At 38.8% G+C, this 23,407-nt stretch overlaps 1 protein-coding gene across 1 annotated transcript in view; it reads right to left on the bottom strand.

Moving 5' to 3' along the window:
- The window catches only part of Reep3 (receptor accessory protein 3), a 72,501-nt gene that overhangs the window by 17,270 nt on the left and 31,824 nt on the right, over positions 1–23,407 (bottom strand). Inside the window, exons 2-5 of the mRNA XM_048338864.1 lie at positions 21,689–21,761; positions 7,329–7,405; positions 3,941–4,061; positions 3,626–3,739 (exon numbers count right to left, since the gene is read on the bottom strand). Coding sequence (XP_048194821.1) covers positions 3,626–3,739; positions 3,941–4,061; positions 7,329–7,405; positions 21,689–21,761 — 385 coding nt within the window. The remainder of the gene's footprint in view (positions 1–3,625; positions 3,740–3,940; positions 4,062–7,328; positions 7,406–21,688; positions 21,762–23,407) is intronic.

Raw genomic sequence — 23,407 nt, 5'->3', positions numbered from 1 at the left:
AAACTTGTACACTGACTTTGCGAACAGATGCCTGGTAATGAGGTCATGGAACTGAGCAATATTTTCAGAAAATTGCTTTACAGTGTAATAAATGTTCTGATTACATTCCTGTTTTCATCTTTAATATGCTCAGGTGGTTCAACCTGGGAAATATAGTCAGAGGTATTATTGTTCTCTAAAGGTCATACTAAGAGTTTTACGTTTTTTTTTTAGACTTTAAGATATTCTTACATATGGTAAGACTTTCAAATAAGTTTTATTATTGGCTTTCTTGCAGTTTTTCCTTAAAGCTGACCTACTTCCTGTTTGAGTTTCAACTCATGCAGTGTCTATTTCAGTGATACTTCTATGACAATACCTGTTTTTGACATCTCCAGAGATGAAGCTAATTTTGGCTTTTTAAAAATAAGTGCTATATAACTTGAGAGGCAAATGCTGTTAATGTTATGCAGCGTTGAGAATATTTAATGAGCATTTCTAATGAATAAAATAGATTCCAAGGTGGAATGACCAACATTCCTGAAGAGATCATGAGAATGGTGAAGTTGCTTCATATCCAGAGAATTTGTTGAAAAATAATCACAACATCACAAACAAGTGGGGAGTGTTGTAAAAGAAATTTCAGTTATGGAGTACGTGTTTCTATGCTAGTGAATACAAACATTAGTGACAGCCATCCAATGCCAGCAAGCAGGCAACCATCTCTCCTTCATGGCTGCCCTCCAGCACTTTCACTAAAGGACAAATTAAAACATTCTAATTGGGGAGTAAATAAACACACTTATTTGATTTGTAAAGTCAAATTATACACACACACACACACACACACACACACACACACACACTTGTTGTTGTTTTTGGTACCAGTCCTGGGGCTTGAAATCAGGGCTTGGGCTCTGTTCCTGGGCTTTTTTGTTCAAGGCTGGCACTTTACTACTTGAGCTACAGTGACACTCTGGCTATTTTCTTTTGTTAGTTAGTTGGAGATAAAAATTTCAGAGACTTTCCAGCCTGGGCTGGCTTTGAACCTCAATCCTCATATCCCAGCCTGCTGAGTAGCCAGGGTTGTAGGCATGAGCCACTGGCACCCAGCTCTGGGATAGTTTCAAACCACAATCCTAAGATCTCACCCTCCTGAGTAGCTAAGATTACAGGAATGAGTCACTGGTGCCTGGCAACAATAAATTTTATAACATGAAAAGGTGTAAACCCTTTGTTTCTTTCTCTAGACTAACTCCACTGCAAATGGAGCCAGTTTAACCCATTTTCTCTTTCTGACAGACAAGGATTTCAGTTCCCTTCCACTTCCCTTTCTCCTATGCTCTGATATAGCAAAATCACAGTTGTTAATAAATCCGTAGTCTGTATTCTAATTATTACAATGCAAATGTTGTTCACTGCTGGGCTGAGTCAGGCTTCATTATTTCCTTTATTATAAATCTTTTCTTTCTTCTCCCCCAGAGTTAATGGTCATGGCTTTTTAATTTTTAACTTGTTTAGTTATCCACTCTTTTTATATAGCATCCAATACATCTTTCATGGTGGTTGGGCTGAGGTGAATCTGGTATAGGTACTAGCTGTCTGGATTGTCTGGTCACAGCCTGTGCTCTAACTGGGTTAATTGTCCCTGTGCTTTATTAATCCTATTATATTCTCTCAGCTGCATACTTGTCCAGAGCAATTTGCACTCTGGACTCACTGCACAGTATCCTTTCTCGGAATTCTATCATCTTCCTTCTGTGTTGGATCATCTGTTTCCCAGATTGTGGGGCTTACCTTGTTTTGTGGTTTATATTCTAGCCTTTTCAGAACAGATATGCTTGACAAAGGATATATCTTAGGTAAATTCTGTATGTATAGAATTAAAAAATATATACCCTAAACTCAGATCTCACCATTATAGAAACCAAATGTGAATATCATGATGACATTATGGATGGCACTACACTGTCTTCAAGATTCCTATGTCACTATCTAGAATTTATTTACCAACCTGATTTTAGATTATTTGAATGTCATATGCTTTTGGTTATCATTAAGAATTTATTTCTTATCTTTGGTGTTTTGGATACCCAATGACATTGCTTACATTGATCACTCTCTTCATTCACTGTGCTGAGTACTTTGTGGATCCTGTACTGAAGATTCAAGTCCTTCAATTCTATATTATTTACATAATTTCTTTTTATTTGATAATTATATCAGTTCTGTCCTATTAGAAATTCTGCTTATTGAATGCTGGATCTCCTGGATGATCTATTTTAGCAATATAGAAATCAGGACTACATTTCCATTAAACAAGATATAACATGCAAATGGATTCTAAGGTGAAAATAATCCTGTAAGTTGAAAATGTTGCTGTTTCAGTGATCATTTACTAGTCTATCTTAATAAAAGAAAACCTGTTAAAAGAAAGTTAACAAGAAAACTATAGTATACTGCATTATATTAATATGCTCTAAGTAAACATTAATAATAAGATTATCACACATATATAATATATAGTACTGTGTGGCTCATATACTTCCATTTAGTCTTCACTATAACTTGGCAGGTATGAAATTTGAATTTTAATCCTGTGGATTATATTAATTTTGGTAACTGAGCCAATGGTCTCTCTGAAAAGTCAAAGTACCCTCATTTTAATTCCTTCACTATTTCAGTTATATGGAATCACTGCTTTTTAGCACTGTAATTTAGTTTGGGACAACTAAAAGAACCTGATTTGAAAGCAGAATACTACTCACTGTCCTTAAGAGTAAACTCATTTATTTTTTTACTTAAAGTTAAATAGATGCATGACACCAAAGTTTACTGGTTTCCTGCTATACAGAGACAAGTATCGTGTTTTTATATATACTCTCACAGACAGGCATATTACCCTACTTTATACATGAACCAACTAAGAAACTCAGAAAGTAAACTGTCTACAGCTACTTAGAAAGTCACAGTCAGCCCTTTCTGAATATGAAACCTGTTTTCTTTCCATATCCCACACACTAAAATCAGTTATGCTATGGTAGGCTATGGTATTTAAAATAAAACACACCAATTACTGCATGCAAAGAAATCTAAAAGCCATAATGCAAATTTTCACAGAAGACATTCATTTCATAGCTTGGCTTGCAAGCACACCAAATGACATTAGTAATTTACTAACTAAAATTCCAAGTTTTAAGATTTTTTTCATGCCTTATTTTGAATAATAAGTTACCTCAAATTGATTGAAGTAGAGATGCAGAAGTAAGCCAGAAATCCTACCAAGATATTGCATGGAGACAGAGAGACAGAACACCAAAGGCAGAGAAAGAAGAATGGTCATCTTAAGGTGATTTAGTCAAACAGTCTCAAAATTAACAAATTTGGCATGAAATGACATTTTCAGATGTCATGTTTATTAACTACCTTGCATATTTTAATCAATTAAGAGTTTCAAAAATAGCTATAGAAAACAAAATGTTAAGGTTATCTTTAAAATTCTCTACTTGATCTTTCTAGGATTAGACTAAACATAAATGGAAATTTGGCCACAATTTTATAAAGATCTTCAGAAAAATAAAAAAGTCACCTTTCTTTATCTGTTGACAATGTGACACTGGAAAAAAAAGGCAGATGAAGAATTTACCTTCACAGCGGCAGTGACGGCAGCAGTAGCTGCCAAGTTTAAACCTTGTCGTCCAAAGTTCACCATGGTCTCATAGCCTCGCTCCTTTGCCTGCACAATGTAATCATCAATTTCCTGGGAAAGCAAAAGCAAATGATGGTAGATGTCAATTTTATTTACAAGTAGTGTTATGAACTTCCCCTCCCCCCTGCAAAAAACAAATAATAGGGCTTTCTCTTCATAGTATAGTAATTTTACTACTGTTATAGCATTAAAAAAGACACGCTGACATGCATTTCTAAAAGAGTGATGTGTGGACATGAGTTATATATTTACCCTTTCCTTTGAAGAAAGAAGTGGATGAAGGAATTTTCTATATATTAAACTTGCTCCTTTGGTATAGGGAGAAAGTAGCCATATGACAAAGGCAATCTTCAACTCATAGTATAAGGGAAACCTAGCAAGAAAAAAAATAGGAGAAAATCTGCTGGTAAAAAATGAAATCACAAGCAATGTAGAACTCATAAACATTTCAGAAAGTTCAGTCACTAGGTTAAGTTTGCACATGGAAAAGTTAGTGATCAGAGAAACAACCAAAACGGAATTGACAAACTCTACAGAACCAAACTACTATAGAAGTTCATGAGAATACCTCCATAAAGCAGCATATAACCTGTGTAGCATCCCCACATGCTCAGCTCCTTTCCTTTCTCACAATTGCTGGGAAAATTCCACTTTCACTTGGCTGGAATTACAAATTCTATTTGCAAGTGAAGGGGTGAAGGGAACCACAAGTGTGGCAGAGACAGCTATGCCCCTTTCCATGTGACTTTGCAGTGCTGTCCTGCAGGCTGAGGACATTGCCCAACCAGCTGGGTGTAGCCACATGATTTGCTTTGCTAACAGAATGTGAATGTGACATATGTCACACGCAAATGGAAGCCAGGGATGGCCTTTGACTCTCTCACCCCATTTCTCTCAACCTCTTGCTTTAAGCTTTTGCCTTCTGTCATGGGAACAGCTGCTTCCTCAGCTTAGGTCCTGAAAGCAGTAGACTTAATGCTGAGCCAAGCCCAGCAAAGCTGTAGCTAACCATTTATCTGCAGGCTGTTTGAGCAAGAAATACATGTTTGTTGTTTTAAACTACTGTGCTTCAGGTCTATTTTGTTGTCATACTAAACATTAATGCATGTACTTTGGGTAGATCAGCATCCCGTAGCCCACTAAGACACCAAGATACAGGATATTCTGTGCAAGGGTGGGGGTAAGGCGGACAGGTAGCAGGTGGTGAGAGGTGACTATGGGTGCCATCAACAAAGCATATGTGCTTTGTGGACTTATAGCATTTGTGTTCAACAGTTCCCACGTTTTAATAGTTTATACAGGCTACATTTGAAGTCAGAAGAAATGAGAAACTTAAGGAAAAAGAACTTGAACACTTAAGATACCTAGCATGATTTGGAATATTCTTCTAGTTAAAAACAAACAAAAAATTCTCCCAGATCTCCACTTCAAAAACAAGAACATGAATAGCTTGGTGATAGAGGGAGGAAAATGTAATTCAAATCAAAAGAGAAAGATGGGGATTTGGAGAGTGTAGCCTCATGGAGGTGGTGTTGGGTTCAACCTCCCACACAAACATAGATGCAGACATAGAGAAATTCATAAATAAAGGCAGACTCTTAGAAATGTTTAAGACTAGGGCTGGGAAGGCTTAGTGGTAGAGTGCTTACCTGGGTTCTATTCCTCAGTACCACATAAAAAGAAAAAGGCAGAAGTGTGCTGTGGCTCAAGAGGTAGAGTGCTAACCTTGAGCAAAAAAAAAAAAGCTCAGGGACAGTGCTCAGACCCTGAGTTCAACCTCCAGGTCTGGCAATAAATAAATAAATAATAAAAAGAAATGTTTAAGACTGATGACATCTTTTTTTTCTTTTTCTAGCAAATTCAATCTGACATAACGTGCTATAAGACTATGAGGGTTATGGGAAAGATAATTAGCTTTTATTAGGTAGTTGTACAAGTGGTTACAATTCCATAGGGAAAGATATTCTCTCTCTCTCCCCATATTTATATATCATATATAACACATATGATATATATTATATAATATATTATTGTATATGATATATATATATATTATAGTTGGTCATGGGGCTTGGATTCCAGTCCTGGGTGGTGTCCCTGAGTTTTTTTTCACTCAAGGCTAGTGCTCTAGCACTTTGAGCTACCGCTCCACTTCCAGTTTTCAGGTGGTTAATTGGAGATAAGGGTCTCACAGACTTTCCTGCCTGGGCTGGCTTTGAACCATGATTCTTAGATCACAGCCTCCTGAATAGCCAGGATTATAGGCATGGGCCATCAGTGCCTGGCAGGAAAGATATTTTAAAGATGAACTACAAGGGTATGAAATGGACAGGGGAAGGAATTGAAGGAGTGGCTGGCCCTCAAAGTAGGTACAAGCAATGGTAAGGTTCATGCTGGTGACTATGAACTCTGTGGGATTTTTTTGGGGGGGGGGAGGGCAGCACTTAATATCCCAGATAAAGATGCAAAGAAGAGCTATTACACAGTTAATGAAGGTTGAAGTATATGAGGCATGAAAGTTGAAAATACAATGCTATTTTTGGGGTAGGGGGTAGGGATTGGTACTGGGTCTTTAACTCAAGGCTTCACACTTGCTTTTTTTTATGCTTCAGGTGGACACTCTACAACTTGAGCTATGCCTCAGTTGCCGCTTTTTTTTTTTTTTTTACTTTCCTACACCAGTTTTATTAAAACACAAATAAGTATTTCTCTTTCTGTAATGGCAAATGGTTCCAATAATGCTGAACATGAATCATTGACTAATAATACAAGGGCTCTAAATATAGAAACAAAAATTAACCTTTCAAAAAGTCGAAGAATAAGGTTATATACAAACAGAACTTGGGATCTATATGTGGATTCCCAAACTGCAATGCGTTTGTGAACTCTGCATTCCGCCCCTGCTTCAGTTGCAGCTTTTTCTGGCTAACTGGAAGAAGAGTCTCATGGATTTGTATGACTAGGATGGCTTTGAACTGAGGTCCCAGATCTCAGCCTCCTGAGCAGCTATAGGATTATAGGAGTAGCTACCAACACCTAGCAATTTGAACATTTTAAAAAAGGGATTTCTCCAAGTTGTTGGCAGAATTTAGATAGAGGCAGTACAAAAATATGGCCTGAGAAGATTCAAGTTCTTCTGTTAAGTACTGTTCCTCAGTAAAATGTGAAAGCCATGTGGAGACAAATCTGCTTTCATGTCACCTCATGCTATTTGGAACAGAGGAGCCGAGAAGCTGGTGTTGAGTGGGTGCTCACATGGATAATGACGTGCAGTCTAAAGGTTCATAGATGAGTTTTAAGGATGGGGAGGAAGTGCTAAAACCAGATGCCATAGCTCAAGAAGAGGAGTCATTCAGGAAGTGAAGTCATCAATGTAGAAATTGGATTATGATAACCAACTTCCTCTATTCCAAGATGCTGGGGAGGAGAGTAGGATGTTTGAAGGGAGTGACATGTGGGGAGTAAGCTGCCTTCAATTGAGGGGAGCTACAGAAAAGTAATGGTCTTGTGGAGAAAGCAGAGAAAGACACCCAGATGCTAGCCAACTAGATCACTTAGTTAATAGCCAGATCAGGATAAGAGCTTAGGACACCTGATCATGAAATCTGTAGTCTGGCCCCTTTTCAACAGTAAAACTTACCAAGCGACTGTTTGATCAGCTACTGTTTCAATCACAGTGTAGATGGCAAAAACAATCCAGTACATCATCCAGCGAACCTGGAAATCATAACAATACTCATGAAACAATTGACTAGAATTACTGACATCTCTAAATACTTCCATATAAATATGTATGTTTCTAGATATACAGTATGTTGGATGAAATGTGGAAAATGATGGTTTGGTTTTCACTGTGTTGTATGTTTGAGTTCCTTGTATCACTACATCAAGAGACCTGGTATACAAGAGTCAAAGCCTAACATATCTCTCAGGCCTGATTATAAAATGAATCTAAATTTTAAAAAATGGAAAAAATAGGAAGCTTTTCTTAACTAGAACAAAGATCTTCATTTATTTATTTAGTTTTTTTGCCAGTCCTGGGCCTTGGACTCAGGGCCTGAGCACTGTCCCTGGCTTCTTTTTGCTCAAGGCTAGCACTCTGCCACTTGAGCCACAGCACCACTTCTGGCCATTTTCTGTATATGTGGTGCTGGGGAATTGAACCCAGGGCTTCATGTATATGAGGCAAGCACTCTTGCCACTAGGCCATATTCCCAGACCCATTTTTTTTTTTTTAATGGACTGGTGGAGTTTGAACTTAGGGATCTGGCACCTATTCAGCTTTCTTGCTCATGCCTGGCATGCTACCACTCTCTTGTTTGAGCCATGGCTCCTGTGGACTAGTTGGAGGTGGAGCCTCCCAGGCAGTGGAGGATCTTGCCTCTACTCTGCAGAATGGCTGCCATTCTGTTCTGGCTAGGCACGGTGGGAAAGGGAGTGGATTTGAGAAGACAAGAGAACATTCAGAAAAGTTGTTTTTAATGGATGAGGAAGGGAGCAGAGCCCGAGACTTGGTGAGTAGTGACACCCTTGGCTGCACTAGGTGTCAGAGCAAGGGTTGAAGAGGTCTAGGACACAGACACATGTGTATGACAATGTGTATGACACAGACACATGGGTATGACAATCTGTTTTCCTAAAAGAGACACAGGGCAGAGAGTGCTGGGAAGTAGACCAGTCAGGTCCTCTTTGCAGAGGGGTGGGGCTATATGTCTCCTTTTCACTAACAATAGGAGCTGCAGCTGTGAGCAGTGAGTGTGCCTCCCCCACATTGTCTCCCCCTCTTCCTGATAGCTTGCCTGGCAGGGAGCAGAACAGTCTTGGAGAAAGCTGTGTTGAAGGTGGCCACTGCCTGAGTTCTTCAATAGTTGCAAGAGGGAGATTTTTTGCTGAAATGAATTCCTTGCCTCATGCTGGACTATTGCTATGTGCGAGTCTTAAATTTCTATATTCCTTTGGTTACAGTATTCTTATTGCATATTATGATCAAAGTGTCTTGGCCCCTTCCTACTCCCTATAATCAAGGTCACACTGTAATATCTGTGGGAACTAAGACAGTGAGGCTTCTCGAGAATTGTAGAATGGCTCTAGAATTCAACAGGCATTGGTCACAGTGCTGGGAGGAGTCATCTGGGACACCGCTAACGCCCTGGTTGGTGGTGACCAGTGAGACCTCCATGAGAATAGGGAACTGAAGAAGAGGGCTATTTTTAGAAACTCTTACTGAGATATCCTTTGGGGACTCTCAAAAGTATGTGGGAAGCAGGAGGGAAGGAAGAGTGATGTTTTCATGCATCAGACTGGACAGAGCCAGAGAAATACTGCTTTAGATTATTATTGTGATCCTTTGGGAAGTGTGGCTCCTGACTGTGTGAATTTGTTAGCTATTATCTGAGCTGGCAGTATAATATCTGTGACTCCAGAAGTGATCCCCTCCTAATTTCAACAAGCCAATCAATCAGACAAATAAGCTTGTTAGGAACATGCATAAAATTTGAAGCAAATATACTCTGAGTGGGAATCCAATGAGATCTCCAAAGTTCAAAAGTAATATGCCAAGAAGGAAAAGTATATGGCAATGCTGCTCCCTGAGCTAGTCCTGCTTGCTTTGCTTGGTTTTCTTCCCCTAGAAATGTGCCTAATGCCTATAGAACCTGGCATAAAAAAAGGTTCAAAATATTTATTAAAAGAATTAAGGGGCTGGGAATATGGCCTAGTGGCAAGAGCACTTGCCTTGTATACATGAAGCCCAGGGGTTGATTCCCCAGTTGCACATATATAGAAAATGGCCAAAAGTGGTGCTGTGGCTCAAGTGGCAGGGTGCTAGCCTTGAGCAAAAAGAAGCCAGGGACAGTGCTCAGGCCCTGAGTCCAAGGCCCAGGACTGGCAAAACAAACAAACCAAAAAACAAACAAACCAAAAAACAAACAAAAAGAATTAAAGAGGGCTGGGAATGTGCCTTAGTGGTAAAGTGTTTGCCTAGCACGCATGAAGCCCTGGGTTCAATTCCTCAGTATCACATAAACAGAAAAAAACTGGAAGTGGCGCTCAAGTGGTAGAGTGCTAGCCTTGAGCAAAAGAAGCTCAGGGACAGTGCCCGGGAGCACTGAACTCAGGCCCCCAGGCACTGTGGGGGGAAAAAATAAAGAATTAAGGAACTGAGTGAATTTTATAAACCAGATTGTAAATTTCCATCTTTCCTGATCATTTAGTAAGAAGCTTGTCATGAATGTGGTCATATTGAAGTGGCAGTCATGTTCAATTTTGGAGCACTTTATGCATTAAATTTCTCATGACTGCAGAAATGTGACACATATATTAATTTATAAATATTTGTAAATAAGAGTCCACAAATGGAATCTTCAGTCATATTTCAAATAGATTTTATTTTTCAAGGAAATATACTCTTATAATTAGGCAATGTCTTTTGAAGATTATGGAGTCATCTGTGATAAAAACCACACAATCTAAAAGTTACATTCCAGTTAATGTAGTGCATGGATCAGATTATCCTACTTAACAAGCCAGCACTTGGCTTTATTATTATTCAAAATCCACAAGGCTTTTATAAAGCCTTAGCAATTCAGAGATCCAGACAGTCATGTGATGGAGTTCTTAGCTTCACTCTCCCTAAGGAATGAGGATATTTATAGCTGGAGTGAATACTGTAAAATGAACAAACCCATAGGCTACATTTACTATGTGAAGACCATGCTCCTTAATAAGAGTGCATTTATGTAGTCTGATGCCAAAAGGAAAAGTTGACCTCATTTTATGATGCTTACACATTTTTTCAAGGAAAGCAAGTTTTCACACTTTATATTCTTGGACTAATTTTTTTGGGGGGGTGAAGATACTAGAATAAACAAAGCAAATAAACTGTAGGCTTCAATTGTAAAACAACTCTCTTGATTGGTATACAGAAACAGAGAGCAATACACAAGTCCTTAGTACACAGGGAGATGCCACTTCTAGTTATGATATATGGTAAACACATTGGTACACATTTTTTGTAATAGTCATGAGAAATGGTGATAATGGTATGGCACATAAATTAAAAAGTATTTTTCTTTACTTTTTCATCTCTTTTTTTAGGTTTGAGACCAGGACTTGACCTTGGTACCAGCCACTTTTCACTTATCCAGCCTTCAAAAGCATTCTTCTTAAAACAGTTTTTTCCTCTGGTGTTAGAGCACAAAGCCTTACAATTGCTAGATAGACACTGCACCACTGAGCCAACAGCTCTTTTTTGAGAGTCCAGAGTGTGCTTGGACTACAATCTTCCTGTTTTACAATTTCTATCATATCTGGGATGCCAGGCATGCTCTACTATGCCCAGCTTTTTCTACTGATACGGTCTTTATGGACTTTTCTCTCTGGGTATGTCAGGAACTGTAATTTCCCTATTCACAGTCTACTATGAACCTGGATGACAAGGAAGTTGGAAAGGGTCTTGAGAACTGTTCTGCCTGAGTTGGCCTTGAACTGTGATCCTCCTGTTGTTAACCTCTCGAAGTAGCTAGGATTATAGGTATAAGCCAGTGGTATCTGGCAAAAAGTATTTTCCTTCTTTTTCCATATAACTTATTATGATATGATAAGTGTAATAGCCATGACAGCCACATATTAAATGATATAACTATTGTGTATTTATAGGTATTTAATGAAAAGGAAAATTAATTTGATAGATATTACTTATAAACTATTATGAACAAAGCCTTGGATATGAGTCATAAACTATCATGTCAAGGTGTTCCTGCCTCCAAGAAACTTTCATGGGGGGGAGGTTTGAATATCAGAAGACACATAACAGAACGAGAATAGGCAGTTATAGCACAATGTTTGATCTCATATATAATTACCAATACTCTATTACATATTGTAATACACATTCACTGCTTTCTATAAATGAAACGTCTTCACTTCTAATTGGAAGCGTTTCCTAACTAACCCAGCTCACTCTCAAGGTCATATGCTGGATACATTATAATTTTCATTTGTAGCATATCTGTGGGTTGCTTTATGTAATACCTGCCTCTACTTTTCAGCTAAAATAACCAACAGGGATTTAATTCATATTTGTACATCCTCACCTTCCCAATGCCTGGCAGCCTATGCCTGGTAAAGTGAAGGCAGAGGGTTACTGAACTAGCCTAGTTCTTAATCTTAAGAACTAAAGCTGGCCACTGCTCACACCTGTAGCCCTTCAGCTCACTTCAGGAAGTGAAGACCTGAGGATGGTGATTTAAAGCCTGTCTGTGCAGGAAAGTCCCTGGGTCTCTCATCTCCAAAAAGCTGGAAGTGGAGCTATAGCTCCACAGTAACCTTGAGAAAAAAAGCTTAGGGACAGTGCACAGTGAGTTCAAGCTCCAGGATTGGCACAAAAATAAATAAAAGAAACGAACAAATAAATAAATGTTAAAAACGACTATTTCTTACACCTTAAGGATTTATAGATACAAGATTCAAATGAGTTAACTATGAACTGCAAGTAGCACTTCACAGTACAAAACAGTCTTTTGTCAACATTGTTTTCAAAGTCCAGATATTTAGAAACTTTCCAACTTGTCTCAATTATAGATTTTTTAAAGCATAAAGCTATTAATGCTGGTTTTTAAGAAAAAATGAATAAAATCACAAGCACCTAATGATTTCAACTACAACCATACTAAGTAAATCCAGAGCATAAAATGTTAAAATATGCTTCACTGGGCGGGGGGGGGGGGGGGGGCGGAGGAAACAACTTTGCTGAGTCTAAAAGAAATAAACAGTTCTGAATTTCAGACCACCCAAGGAGAACTTTATTTTCTAACTATTATTACTCAGTCAAGTCAATTCACCCAAAACATCCATTTTACTCATTTCAGACAGGACACAGAGGTCCTCTGATACAGAATTCCTGAGAAATGGTATAGAATTGAAAGCATTTCTCCTGTTCATTAATTATTGTGCGATAATTTGGTTATTTCATAATGATCCTCCCCTTTAAAACAAAGAGGAACAAAATGTGAGAAATCATTCCCTCTTTTATCCAACCCAGATGGCTGGGTTATGGGTTTTTTCCCAGGGCTATGCCAAATTTGAGGCATGGTTGGAAATAAGCAAATTGCACTGTAGTTCAATCCAAAGTGAATAAATACCATGGCTGAAGGTTGTTATTTTAAAAAAAAGGGGGGGCATGAGGTATGAATATGTGAGGTTATGAGTGATCTGGGTTTCTTCAGCTTCCGGGTACCTCTTTACCTCCAACCACAGGTTCCACAGCTCTCTAGTCTCAGATGGATGCTGTGGAACAATCACACTGTCTACCTGCAGTTGTTAGTTATCATTGCCATAGGCCTCAGAGAAGAAAGAACCTGTTGCTTTGAAGGAGATAGACTCAGGGCTGGGGATATGGCCTAGTGGCAAGAGTGCTTGCCTCACATACGTGAAGCCCTAGGTTTGATTCCTCAGCACCACATACATAGAAAATGGCCAGAACTGGTGCTGTGGCTCAAGTGGCCTTGAGCAAAAAGAAGCCAGGGACAGTGCTCAAGCTCTGAGTTCAAGGCCCAGGATTGGCAAAAGAAAAAAAAAAAAGAAGGAGAAAGCCTCACATTATGTGGATGTTAAGTGAACTAAAATGGGACTGACTGTAAACTGAAACAAATTACACTCCTTTTTCTAGGACCTCTGAATAACAGACGCTCCATATATCTCATCCCTGACCTCTTGAAACTTGAGAGAAGGAAAAGTGCCGAAACATTTCAAAATTAGATGAGAATTAATTTAAGTAGTATTGGAAAGAAGATGCAAAAAAAAAAAAAAAAAAAAAAAAAGGCAAGAACTGCTTAAGGGAACTGTTCCCAGGAGCAGTATTTAGGAAGGAATGACTTCTCAGTCCCAAAATAACTTTTTCCATCCAAACTGACTGAGAAATCACACTTGACTTTTTTTCTTTTTGTTTAAAGTCCTCTTAATTTATTTGGGATAATATGCATGTATAATGGAAACGGTTCCCTTTTAATAATACCACACGAACATGTTCAGGATTTTAGTATGGGAAAGAGGCTATGCAGACACAGAGGAGCAAGCTGGGTTAACTGGCCATCCTACCAGCTATTCCATCCTAAGCTGTCACCCTATTTTCTTTTTTCTTTGGAGTTTACAAAGTCTTCACCCAGTATGCTTCTTAATTATTCTGAAGGCATGATGCCACTGTCTAAGCACCTAGGCCTTCAGGGCTTCATCTGTCTTCACATAGTTGATTCAATCTTGCTACTTTCCTCTTTTGAACAAACATAGCCACTAAAGGGTGGTTATGGTGACTGGCAAGGCTATGGCCAACACAGTAAAATTCACTCCTTATGTATTATAAAAACATTGTAGTTCTATACTAAAGGCTCCATTGAATTCTTTAAGCACAAAGTAAATATTCAACTGGTGAGAAGAATCAGCCGCTAGTGCTAGTAGCTTCTAGAGGAAGTAAAGACTGATAAAAGAAACGAAACCACGGGAGGTAGATAGAATATATTTCCATGAGAGATGGAACCTGTGTTATGAAATTACTTCTCTTTAACAGCAAGTGAGGATCACATTTGGGTGAATGGTGTGGGGATGAGCAGGGCATTTGGGGGATGTCGGGGGGTTGGTTGTCAGGAAGGGCTTCCTGAGTATGGTATAGGTTCTGGGTAACAGAGTTGGAGGAAAGAGCTAGGAAAAGGTACAGAAAGAGGAATAGATGATTCTAAAGGAAAACTTCACGGACAGACCTAAGACATGGAAGGAAGTCCAACTCATATCTTCCTATCATTACTACCCTAATGGTAGTCTATGGCACATTTTGTTAAAACATGGTTTTTCTTTAATGGATTCCGAGTTGATAGTCAATCAACTTACCTAAGATATTTCTAGCTGGGTGCCATGGCTCACACCTGTAATCCTTGCTACTCAGGAGGCTGAGATCTGAAGGTTGTGGTTCTAGGCCAGCACAGGCAGGAAGGGTCCCGAGACTCTAAAGGCCCTAAGACTCTTATCTGCAAGTAACCACTAAAGACTTGGAAGTGGAGCTGTGGCTCAAAGTGCTAGCCTTGAACAAAAGGGCTCAGGGGCAGCACCCAGGCTCTGAGTTCAAGCTCCAGAATGGACAAAGGAAAAAACAAAAAAGGAATGTACTCTTTACCTGAGTTATGTAACTGTAATTCCTCTGTATATCATCTTTACAATAACCATTGGGGAAAAAACCCCTCAACACCCCCCCCCAAAAAAAAGAGACCTGCTATAAACCTTTGGAAGTTACGGTAATTTTGTAAAACAAATGTCAAATTAGCCTTTCTGTGACTTTTCAGACATCTGGAAAATTTTTTACGTTTTATTTGCAGTTTTACTGTGTTCTTTTTAAATGTAATTGGTTTCTTTTTTTTTTAAGTTTCTAAATTATTTTATAAGACTTTACCTCCTCTTTTTAGTTACACCTCCCACCCTTTTGCTTTAAGGTCTTGTTAACTTGGCTGGGGCTACTAGCCTGGAACTCCAGATCCTCTTATCTTTCTTTGCCTCACAAGTAGCTGGGATAATAGGCTTGTACCATCATTTCTAGCTCTCAAGGGCTTTTAAAGTTCCATGAGGTTTGGGGAAAGGATTGTATTTCCCTTATTTAGTTAAAACCTCCAGGCATAGCCCTGGCTTTTATATCCTTAGGAGGTCCTTTTACAGTGTGGTGGCAATCTGGTTGACAACATGATTGTTACAGCTGTAGTTGGTGGAGCACTGTATTTCTAAAATTATGTAATGGAAAAACTATGTATATATCTGAGCATTCCAGAAGCAGATACTGGTATTGTAGAAAAGAACAAATTTCTCTGTGTAAATACTGTAACTTTTAGTTGAAAAAAAGTCAGATATACTTAATAGTATAAGAAAACATTCCACATCTTTGTTGATTTTTAAAATTTTTTTTGAATTTTTAATTTTTGTTGGTCATGGGCCTTGAACTCTGGGCCTTGAACTCTGTCCCTGAGTTGTTTAGCTCAAGGCTAACATTCCACTTCTTAGTAACCAAATTTATGGGTGACTTCATACATCTCTTGTTATTTCACTTTAGCACTGCCTGTTTAATGTCTTTTTGTTTGCTAGTACTAGAGTTTGAACGTGTGGCCAGGAAGTTCTCCTTTACTATTTTTTTGCTCAAGGTTGGCACTCTATAACTTGAGCCTCCATTCCACTTCTGACCGTTTGCTGGTTATTTGTGTGGTTAAAAATTTTTTTTCTTTTTGTCTGAGACCAGGACTCAAACTCAGTATCTGGCTGGTGTTCACCCATGAGATATATCTCTGATCATTTGCTGTTTATTTGGAGATAAGAGTCTCCCAGACTTTCCTGGGACTGGCTTTGAACCAGGACCCTCAGATTGTAGCCTCCTGAGTAGCTGGGATTAACAGGTATGAGATTACCACGCCCAGCTCTTAAACACTTTTGTTTAAACCAATTGTCAGTCCCTTTTCTACATCTCCCCTTAACTTAGGTCTTTCAAGTGTGTGTATGTCTGCATTTTTCCTTATTTTGGCAGTACTTGGGGGGTTTGATCCCAGGGCCTTCTGCTGGCTAGGCAAGCACACTACCACTTCAGCTGGGCCTTTATACCACTTTACTTCAGTTCAATTTTTTAGGTGGGGTGTATGGCTTTTTTTCTAAAACCAGCCCTGGAGAGAGATCTTCCTACTTCCATCACCCGGTCAACTATTACTTCTTCTTTTTTTGGAAGATACTTCAGTTTTCTATAAAGTGGTGAGTTTATAGTTTCTGAGTAAAAGAAGGGAAGGCAGAACACTGGTCCCTTCTATTGCAATTCTCCCTGCAGGGAGGGTGGAGGCAGCTAAGGTTTTTTTTTTTTTTGTGATTGTCGTTTTTTATGATTTGAATCTGTTCCACCACTAGGGATTAGGGTGGAGGTGGCTAGGCTTCATTCCAGTTTAGTTCTTAGCAACATTTCCTTTAATGGAAACAACTGTTTCTGTCTGTTTTAAAATCCATTTCCACTGGCACTACAGTTGGTAAATTTCTTCCTACATATTAGCAAAAGCCTGACTTAGCCTCTTAGGTTTAGTATTACTGTGAGAATTTTGTTCTGTCTATTTTTCCCAAAGACCTTTCCATTGGAAGCTGCAGCACTTGGCTAGCTACATCTCTGTGTGGAAATTGTGGGAATGTTTTCAATGTACTTCATAAAGGTCAAAGGTTATATTCATTCACATTCTAAGATTTTAGAAGGACCTACGTTAGGCATTTATTTTCAACCCACCTATTATATAAACTTACTCACACTCAATGTTTGTTTCCTAAACTTGGATTTATCGTAATAATCTTGAGATACCACAAAGAAACACTGTCACTTCACCTTTTCTGCTCATGACTAGTAAGTACTCTACCACTTTAGCCACAGCTGCACTTCCGTTGTTTTTAGCTGGTTATTTGGATAAAGAGGCTCATGACTTCCTTGGGCTGGCCTTGAACCACAATACTCAGATCTCAGCATTGTAAATAGCTAGATAAAAGGCCGGAACCATTGGTGCCTGGCAAGAATACTTGTTGAGAGTAAAGTTCTTCAGTATGTTTTTTTAAAAAAAATCTACACCCTAAAACTGGCAAACTTCTTCATATTTTATTACTCAATAAAAACTGAAGAAGTTTCATGTGTTATATTTGTTCATTTTTCTATCACCTAAATATTCAGTCAAAAATTAGGTCATGCGGCTGGGAATATGGCCTAGTGGCAAGAGTGCTTGCCTCGTATACATGAGGCCCTGGGTTCAATTCCTCAGCACCACATATACAGAAAATGGCCAGAAGTGGTACTGTGGCTCAAGTGGCAGAGTGCTAGCCTTGAGCAAAAAAGAAGCCAGGGACAGTGCTCAGGCCCTGAGTTCACAGCGTAGGACTGGCAAAAAAAAAAAAAAAAAAAAAAAAAAAAAAAAAAAAAATTAGGTCATTTTCAAATATTCAGTAGTTTCTAGAAGGTCCATTTCTGAGCCTTTTAAGGAGTAATCTCACAAAGGAGTTGTTCCTGTTCTTTGTTCTTGCTCTCAGTAAATCTTAGGAACACATGTCTGACTTTAACTTTTAAGTGTTGTTGGCCAATCTTTTCATTGCTGCATTCCCCAACGTTCTCAGAATAAGAACACTGGCTTCCTAGAAAAGCTATAGCAATTACATATGACTTGGAAGTAAACACTCTATTTAGAAGTCAAAAGATGGTATGAAACTGAAAAAATTTGCAAAACTGTACTAATTCTTCAGTAAGTTTACATTTCAATTACTGCAACTGAAAGTCTTTAAGTAGGCCATATCAGCCACACTACACAGGAAATTATATCCTAGGAAAGCTCTGTTGTAAAAATAGGCAAAGGAAGAAAGGAAAGTTGCCAAAATACATAGCCCTTTCCACTTGTTTTGATTAGAACACAGCATCTGTTGTATCAGGTGCAATCTACCATTTGTAGGCTTAAGGGAAATGGTAGTAGTTAGGGTGGGAAGAAGTAAATTAACTGAAATGTTTGCTTTTAGAGAACAGTTTTGAAGTAGATTATCAGCAGAATTTAGTTCTAAGTAAATAGCACAAAGGTACTGGGCTTTGGAGTAAGTGTTCAGTCTGGATTGCACATGCCCTAATCCAGAGGAATCAAAGCTAAAAGAGTAGACTAATAATCTATTTATGAAATGCATGTGCTTTTGTTAACCCAATCTAATAGGCTACGTATATTTGAAAATAAACTTTTCTTTTTTTCTTAGTTATTAATTTATTTAGTCATTGATTCATTCATTCTTTCAAAGCAAGTACTTGATACTATATACTGTTCTAGGTATGGGAATTTAACAATTATGACACACACACACACAAAAACACTTCCCTTATTTTAGTAGAGAAACACACATATAAATGAGTACAAAATTAGAGAATATGAAGAAGTATTCAAAATATAATGAAGTACTGTGTTTTGTTAGTGGGCTTTGAGATGTCTCAAATGCTTCATCTTCCTTTTCAGTCTCCCTAGAACTGGAATTACAGGTTTGAATCACTATGTTCTGCCTCAGAGCAATGTTAAGAAGGTTAAATTTAGTGAGAAAGTACTTTATGTTACGTCTGCCTGGGACAACAGCCCTCCTCCTCCCTTTACCTGCCTGAACCCAGTAATCCCCTGACTATCAGTCACCTGACTGAGTCAGCAAAGGACCCCAGACTCTGAGGACACTTCCTCATCTGAAATTTTCTGAAATGCCCTAGTCATGCCTACATTGGACAGTGAGAGGTACCCCAGGCTCTGGATCACTTCCTTATCTGCTGTGGTCCCACCTCCTGCCTTTCCCTATATAATCTGGCTCAACAGGAGGTCTCCCTCTCTCTTTTTCTCTTCTTTCCCCTGTCTCCCCACACCTCCATCTTGGGTGGGCTGGCAGTCTGCTCTCCCCCAATAAACTCTTCTCTGCTTGAACGATGTGGCAGGTTTCCTTTCTAGAGAACCTTATACTTTATACAAAACAAAGTGAATTTGGATGAAATTAACATATAGGGAAATTTAATGAGGACAGTTAATGAAACGGTGAAAATTAGGGACAACTGAATAGCTACGTTGAGACTCAGCCTCTTTTAAGTAATCTCCAATATTTCTGTCAGTGAGGGGCTGGGGATATGGCCTAGTAGCAAGAGTGCCTGCCTCATATACATGAGGCCCTGGGTTCGATTCCTCAGCACCACATATACAGAAAATGGCCAGAAGTGGCGCTGTGGCTCAAGTGGCAGATTGCTAGCCTTGAGCAAAAAAAGAAGCCAGGGACAGTGCTCAGGCCCTGAGTCCAAGCCCCAGGACTGGCCAAAAAAAAAAAAGGTTGCTTATGGGGCTGGGAATATGGCTTAGTGGCAAGAGTGCTTGCCTCGTATACATGAAGCCCCGGGTTCGATTCCCCAGCACCACATATACAGAAAACAGCCAAGAGTGGCGCTGTGGCTCAAGTGGTAGAGTGCTAGCCTTGGGCAAAGAGAAGCCAAGAACAGTGTTCAGGCCCTGAGTCCAAGGCCCAGGACTGGCAAAAAAAAAAAAAATAAAAAAATAAATAAATAAATAAAATTAAAAAATATATATATTTCTGTCAGTGAAATTAGACTGGAAATACTTGAAGTTAAGTGCCAGACTTTGAAGTCAGGCCCCATTTTACCACGTGAACCCCATTTTAGAATTGAACCCTGAGCCAATCAGATTTGTACCTGTGTCCTAATCTTGCTTGCTTGAACACCTGATTGTTGTAACCTTGTTCTTTGCCTTTATAAGCCCTGTGTAATCACAGCTTGGGGCTCCCTCCTAACCTCTGCTGTGTTGGTGGGTAGGACGAGGCCCAAATTGCAGCTCGCTTAAATAAAGCCTTGCCTTGCTTTTGCATTTCGGAATGTCTGAGTCTCGGTGGTCTTCTTGGTGGTCGTTTTGCGACTTGGCACAACAGAAGGACTGTCAAGACCTTAGAGAACTTGAAAAATACAGTTGATTTGGAGACTTGTGCATCCGGCCCTAATTCTGCCTCATTGTCCTTCAGGAGAATAACCATATTTTTTCCAGGTTGTGGCTCCAAAGGTCTGATCTGGTATCAATACTACCTTCACTGACTCAGGTGACTCTGAGCCTATTAATTTTTCTTTGAGTTTGGAATATTGGAATATTTTTTTTTGCCTACTTGTTAGGATTGCAGTAAGGATGGATGGAATAATACCAAGACAGGCAGAACAGTGCTTCCTCTTCAAAATGGCCAAGAGTTAATCTTGGCAACTGTGAATATGTTAAAGATAAGGGGAAAGTAAGATGGAGGTGGCTTAAAGCTGCTAATCAGACAATCCTGAGATGAGGAGATTACCTTGGATTAAGTGGGTTTAAATAATCACAAAGGGCCTTATAAGAGGAGCTAGAGGGTTGGAAGTATAAAAAGGTCTCAGTCTAAAATTGCAGGCTTTGAAGATGGAGGAAAAGAGTAGTAACCCAAAGAAGGTGGGTGGTCTGCAGAAGCTGGGAAAGGCAAGGAGGAAGATTCTCCCTAGAACATCCTGAAGAAATGCAGCCTTGTGGACTCTGACCTCTAGGACTGTGATTTCTGACCTCTAGGATTATATAAGAATTCAATAAACTAAAGCAATTGGAGTTAAGGTATGACTCAAGTGATAAACTACCAACTTATGAAGTGTGAGGTCCTGCATTCAAACCTAATTATCACTAAAAAGCAAGACAGAATAAACAAAACCCACAAAACATAAAAACTGTTGTCCAAGGTAACTAGGAAGCTAAAAAAAAGTACCAACATTTTCAACTTTCTCAATAATTTGAGTATGTTCATAAATTTTATTCCATAAAGTATTTTAATTTACAAAGCAGAGTTAAAATTTCAGTATTAAAAATTTCAAAGTTTCAAAATAATCTAGTAATGAAAATTTGAATGTTATGCTAAGATAATAAAATACACAATATTGTGTTTTAGTCTTTATGGAATAATATTCTTAACAGCTCATTGGCCAATTCCAAAGTAATATCTTTCCTTCTCTCATAGCAGTTGTTTACATATATAGGTTTATTTACTTGTATTACATTTATTTATCATCATTATATTTCTTACTTGTATCCCCTTTTCATTTATGGTATGGTATTTCTTTGATAGGCCACAAGATATATCTCTCTCTCTCTTTAAATCAGTAATAAGGCTGAACTCAGGGCCTTGCCTTGAGTTTTTTCCTGTAGGCTGGCACTTAATCAAATTCCAGCCTTTTCTGGTTAGTTGGAGATTACACAGTTTTCTGGATTTGTCTGTTCAGCTGGTTTTGAGCCAAGATTCTCAGATCTCAGCTTCCTGAGTAGCTAAGATTACAGATGTGAACCACTGTACAGTGTGGCTCAAGTGGTAGAGCACCAGTTCTAGCCTGGTATGAGGCCTGAAGTTCAAGCCCCAGTACCAGCAAATCTATATAAACTACAAGCAAGCAAATATACTTACATACTCCTTCACGTTTTTTGTTTTCACAGCTTTGTATGAATAATATGCAGGATAGAGCATTCCAAACACCAGCCTAAAAGTTAAAAAAAAAAAAGATTAATTAAATACAATGATGCTTGTTAGATCTTTTAAAAAAAGCATTACTGAGTGAGTGTGGTAGAGAAGACAAATTGGAGTAAGTAGGAACACCAAGATTAGAGGCCAGTGTATAAGTAGCCAGACTCAAACCTATATTCCTAATTTCTTGGGAGGCTGAGAGAAGGATCACGGTTTGATGTCAGCCCAGACAAAGTTATAGGATCATCTCATCTCAAAATAACCAGAGCCAGGTGCCTGTGGCTCAAGCCTATAATCATCACTATTTAGGTGGCTGAAATTTGAGAATTGAGACTTGCAGCTCAGACTGGCTCCTTGAGACTCTTATTTCCAAAAAGCCAGGTGAAAGTGAAGTAGAGGCATGACTCAAATGGTAGAATGCCAGGCAGTGAGCAAAAAGCTGAGCAAGAGTAAAGCTCCAGTATGGGAAGAAACAAAGAAAAGAAAAACAACAACTAGTAACAAAAAGGCTGGAGGCATGACTTAAATGATAAAGCAATAAAGGCCCCCAGTTAAAATGCCAGTATCACACATACACACACACACAAAATTCCCAAAGAACAAAATCTCCAAAACAACAAACAACCCCCACCCCAAGACAGGTGGTGGCCATGCCTGTAATACTAGCAACGCAGTAGGTAGAGGCAAAATACAAACAAAACAAATCATTAAAACAAAATACAAAACAAAAAAAGACTAGAGGTGTAGTCCAAGTAGTAAGAGCACTAGCAAATATGAGGCCCTGAGTCCAATCTCCAGTGAAGGAAAACAACAACAAAACCTCTATAAATATATAGTAGTATTCTGTCAGATTTTGCCTTGTAGAGTTTATTTTCCCCCCACACTTTCCAAACAATATCCTTTTGGGAGGAAGTCATTAAGCACAGCTCATGCTTGAGTGGGGGAGTTATGCTGTGTCTAAAGAAATTATTGGAATTTGTCTACTTGTCTATTAATATCAGTATGGACTCTTGGGTATTTATTTCATACTTTGGGTCATAACTAAATGCTGCTTTATTTTGCTGCTGAAAGCTTTGGCCACTGGAAGATCTTTCAATTGGCTCTGGTGCCCCTTTGATTTATCTGATTATTGTGAGGCTTTTTTTTTTGAGTTCTTCTCTGCTTTCTGGTACTATGTGATGCTATAGGCTCATGTCAGATGCATATTTCCTGTCCTATTCCTAAAGACTCAAATCTTTCCCCCAATTAATTTTACTAAGGATGGTATCTGAAAGCAGCATCTCTGTTAGGTGTATCACTACTGGGAGATCGTTGGTTCCAGGTCCTCTGTCTATTCTACATGCTAATCAGCAATTTTTGTAAGTTGTTACAAAAATAATTGCTTATGAGTTTGCCAAAATGCATGTTTTTTTTTTGTTTGTTCTTTTTTTCCCTCCCTTTATTGTCAAAGTGCAGTATGGAGGGGTTACAGTTTCATATGTAAGGCAGTGAATACATTTCTTGTTCAACTTGTTCCCTCCTCCCTCACCCCTCCCCCGCTTCCCCCTCCCCTTTACCCTCTCTCCTCCCATGAGTTGTACAGTTGGTTTACACCAAATGGTTTTGTAAGTAAGCTTTTTTTTTGGCCAGTCCTGGGGCTTGGACTCAGGGCCTGAGCACTGT

Source organism: Perognathus longimembris, chromosome 2, assembly GCF_023159225.1.
Source record: "Perognathus longimembris pacificus isolate PPM17 chromosome 2, ASM2315922v1, whole genome shotgun sequence".
NCBI lineage: Eukaryota > Metazoa > Chordata > Mammalia > Rodentia > Heteromyidae > Perognathus > Perognathus longimembris.
The sequence above is the reverse complement of the archived record's forward strand: the minus strand, read 5'-3'. Positions and strand labels throughout refer to the sequence as shown.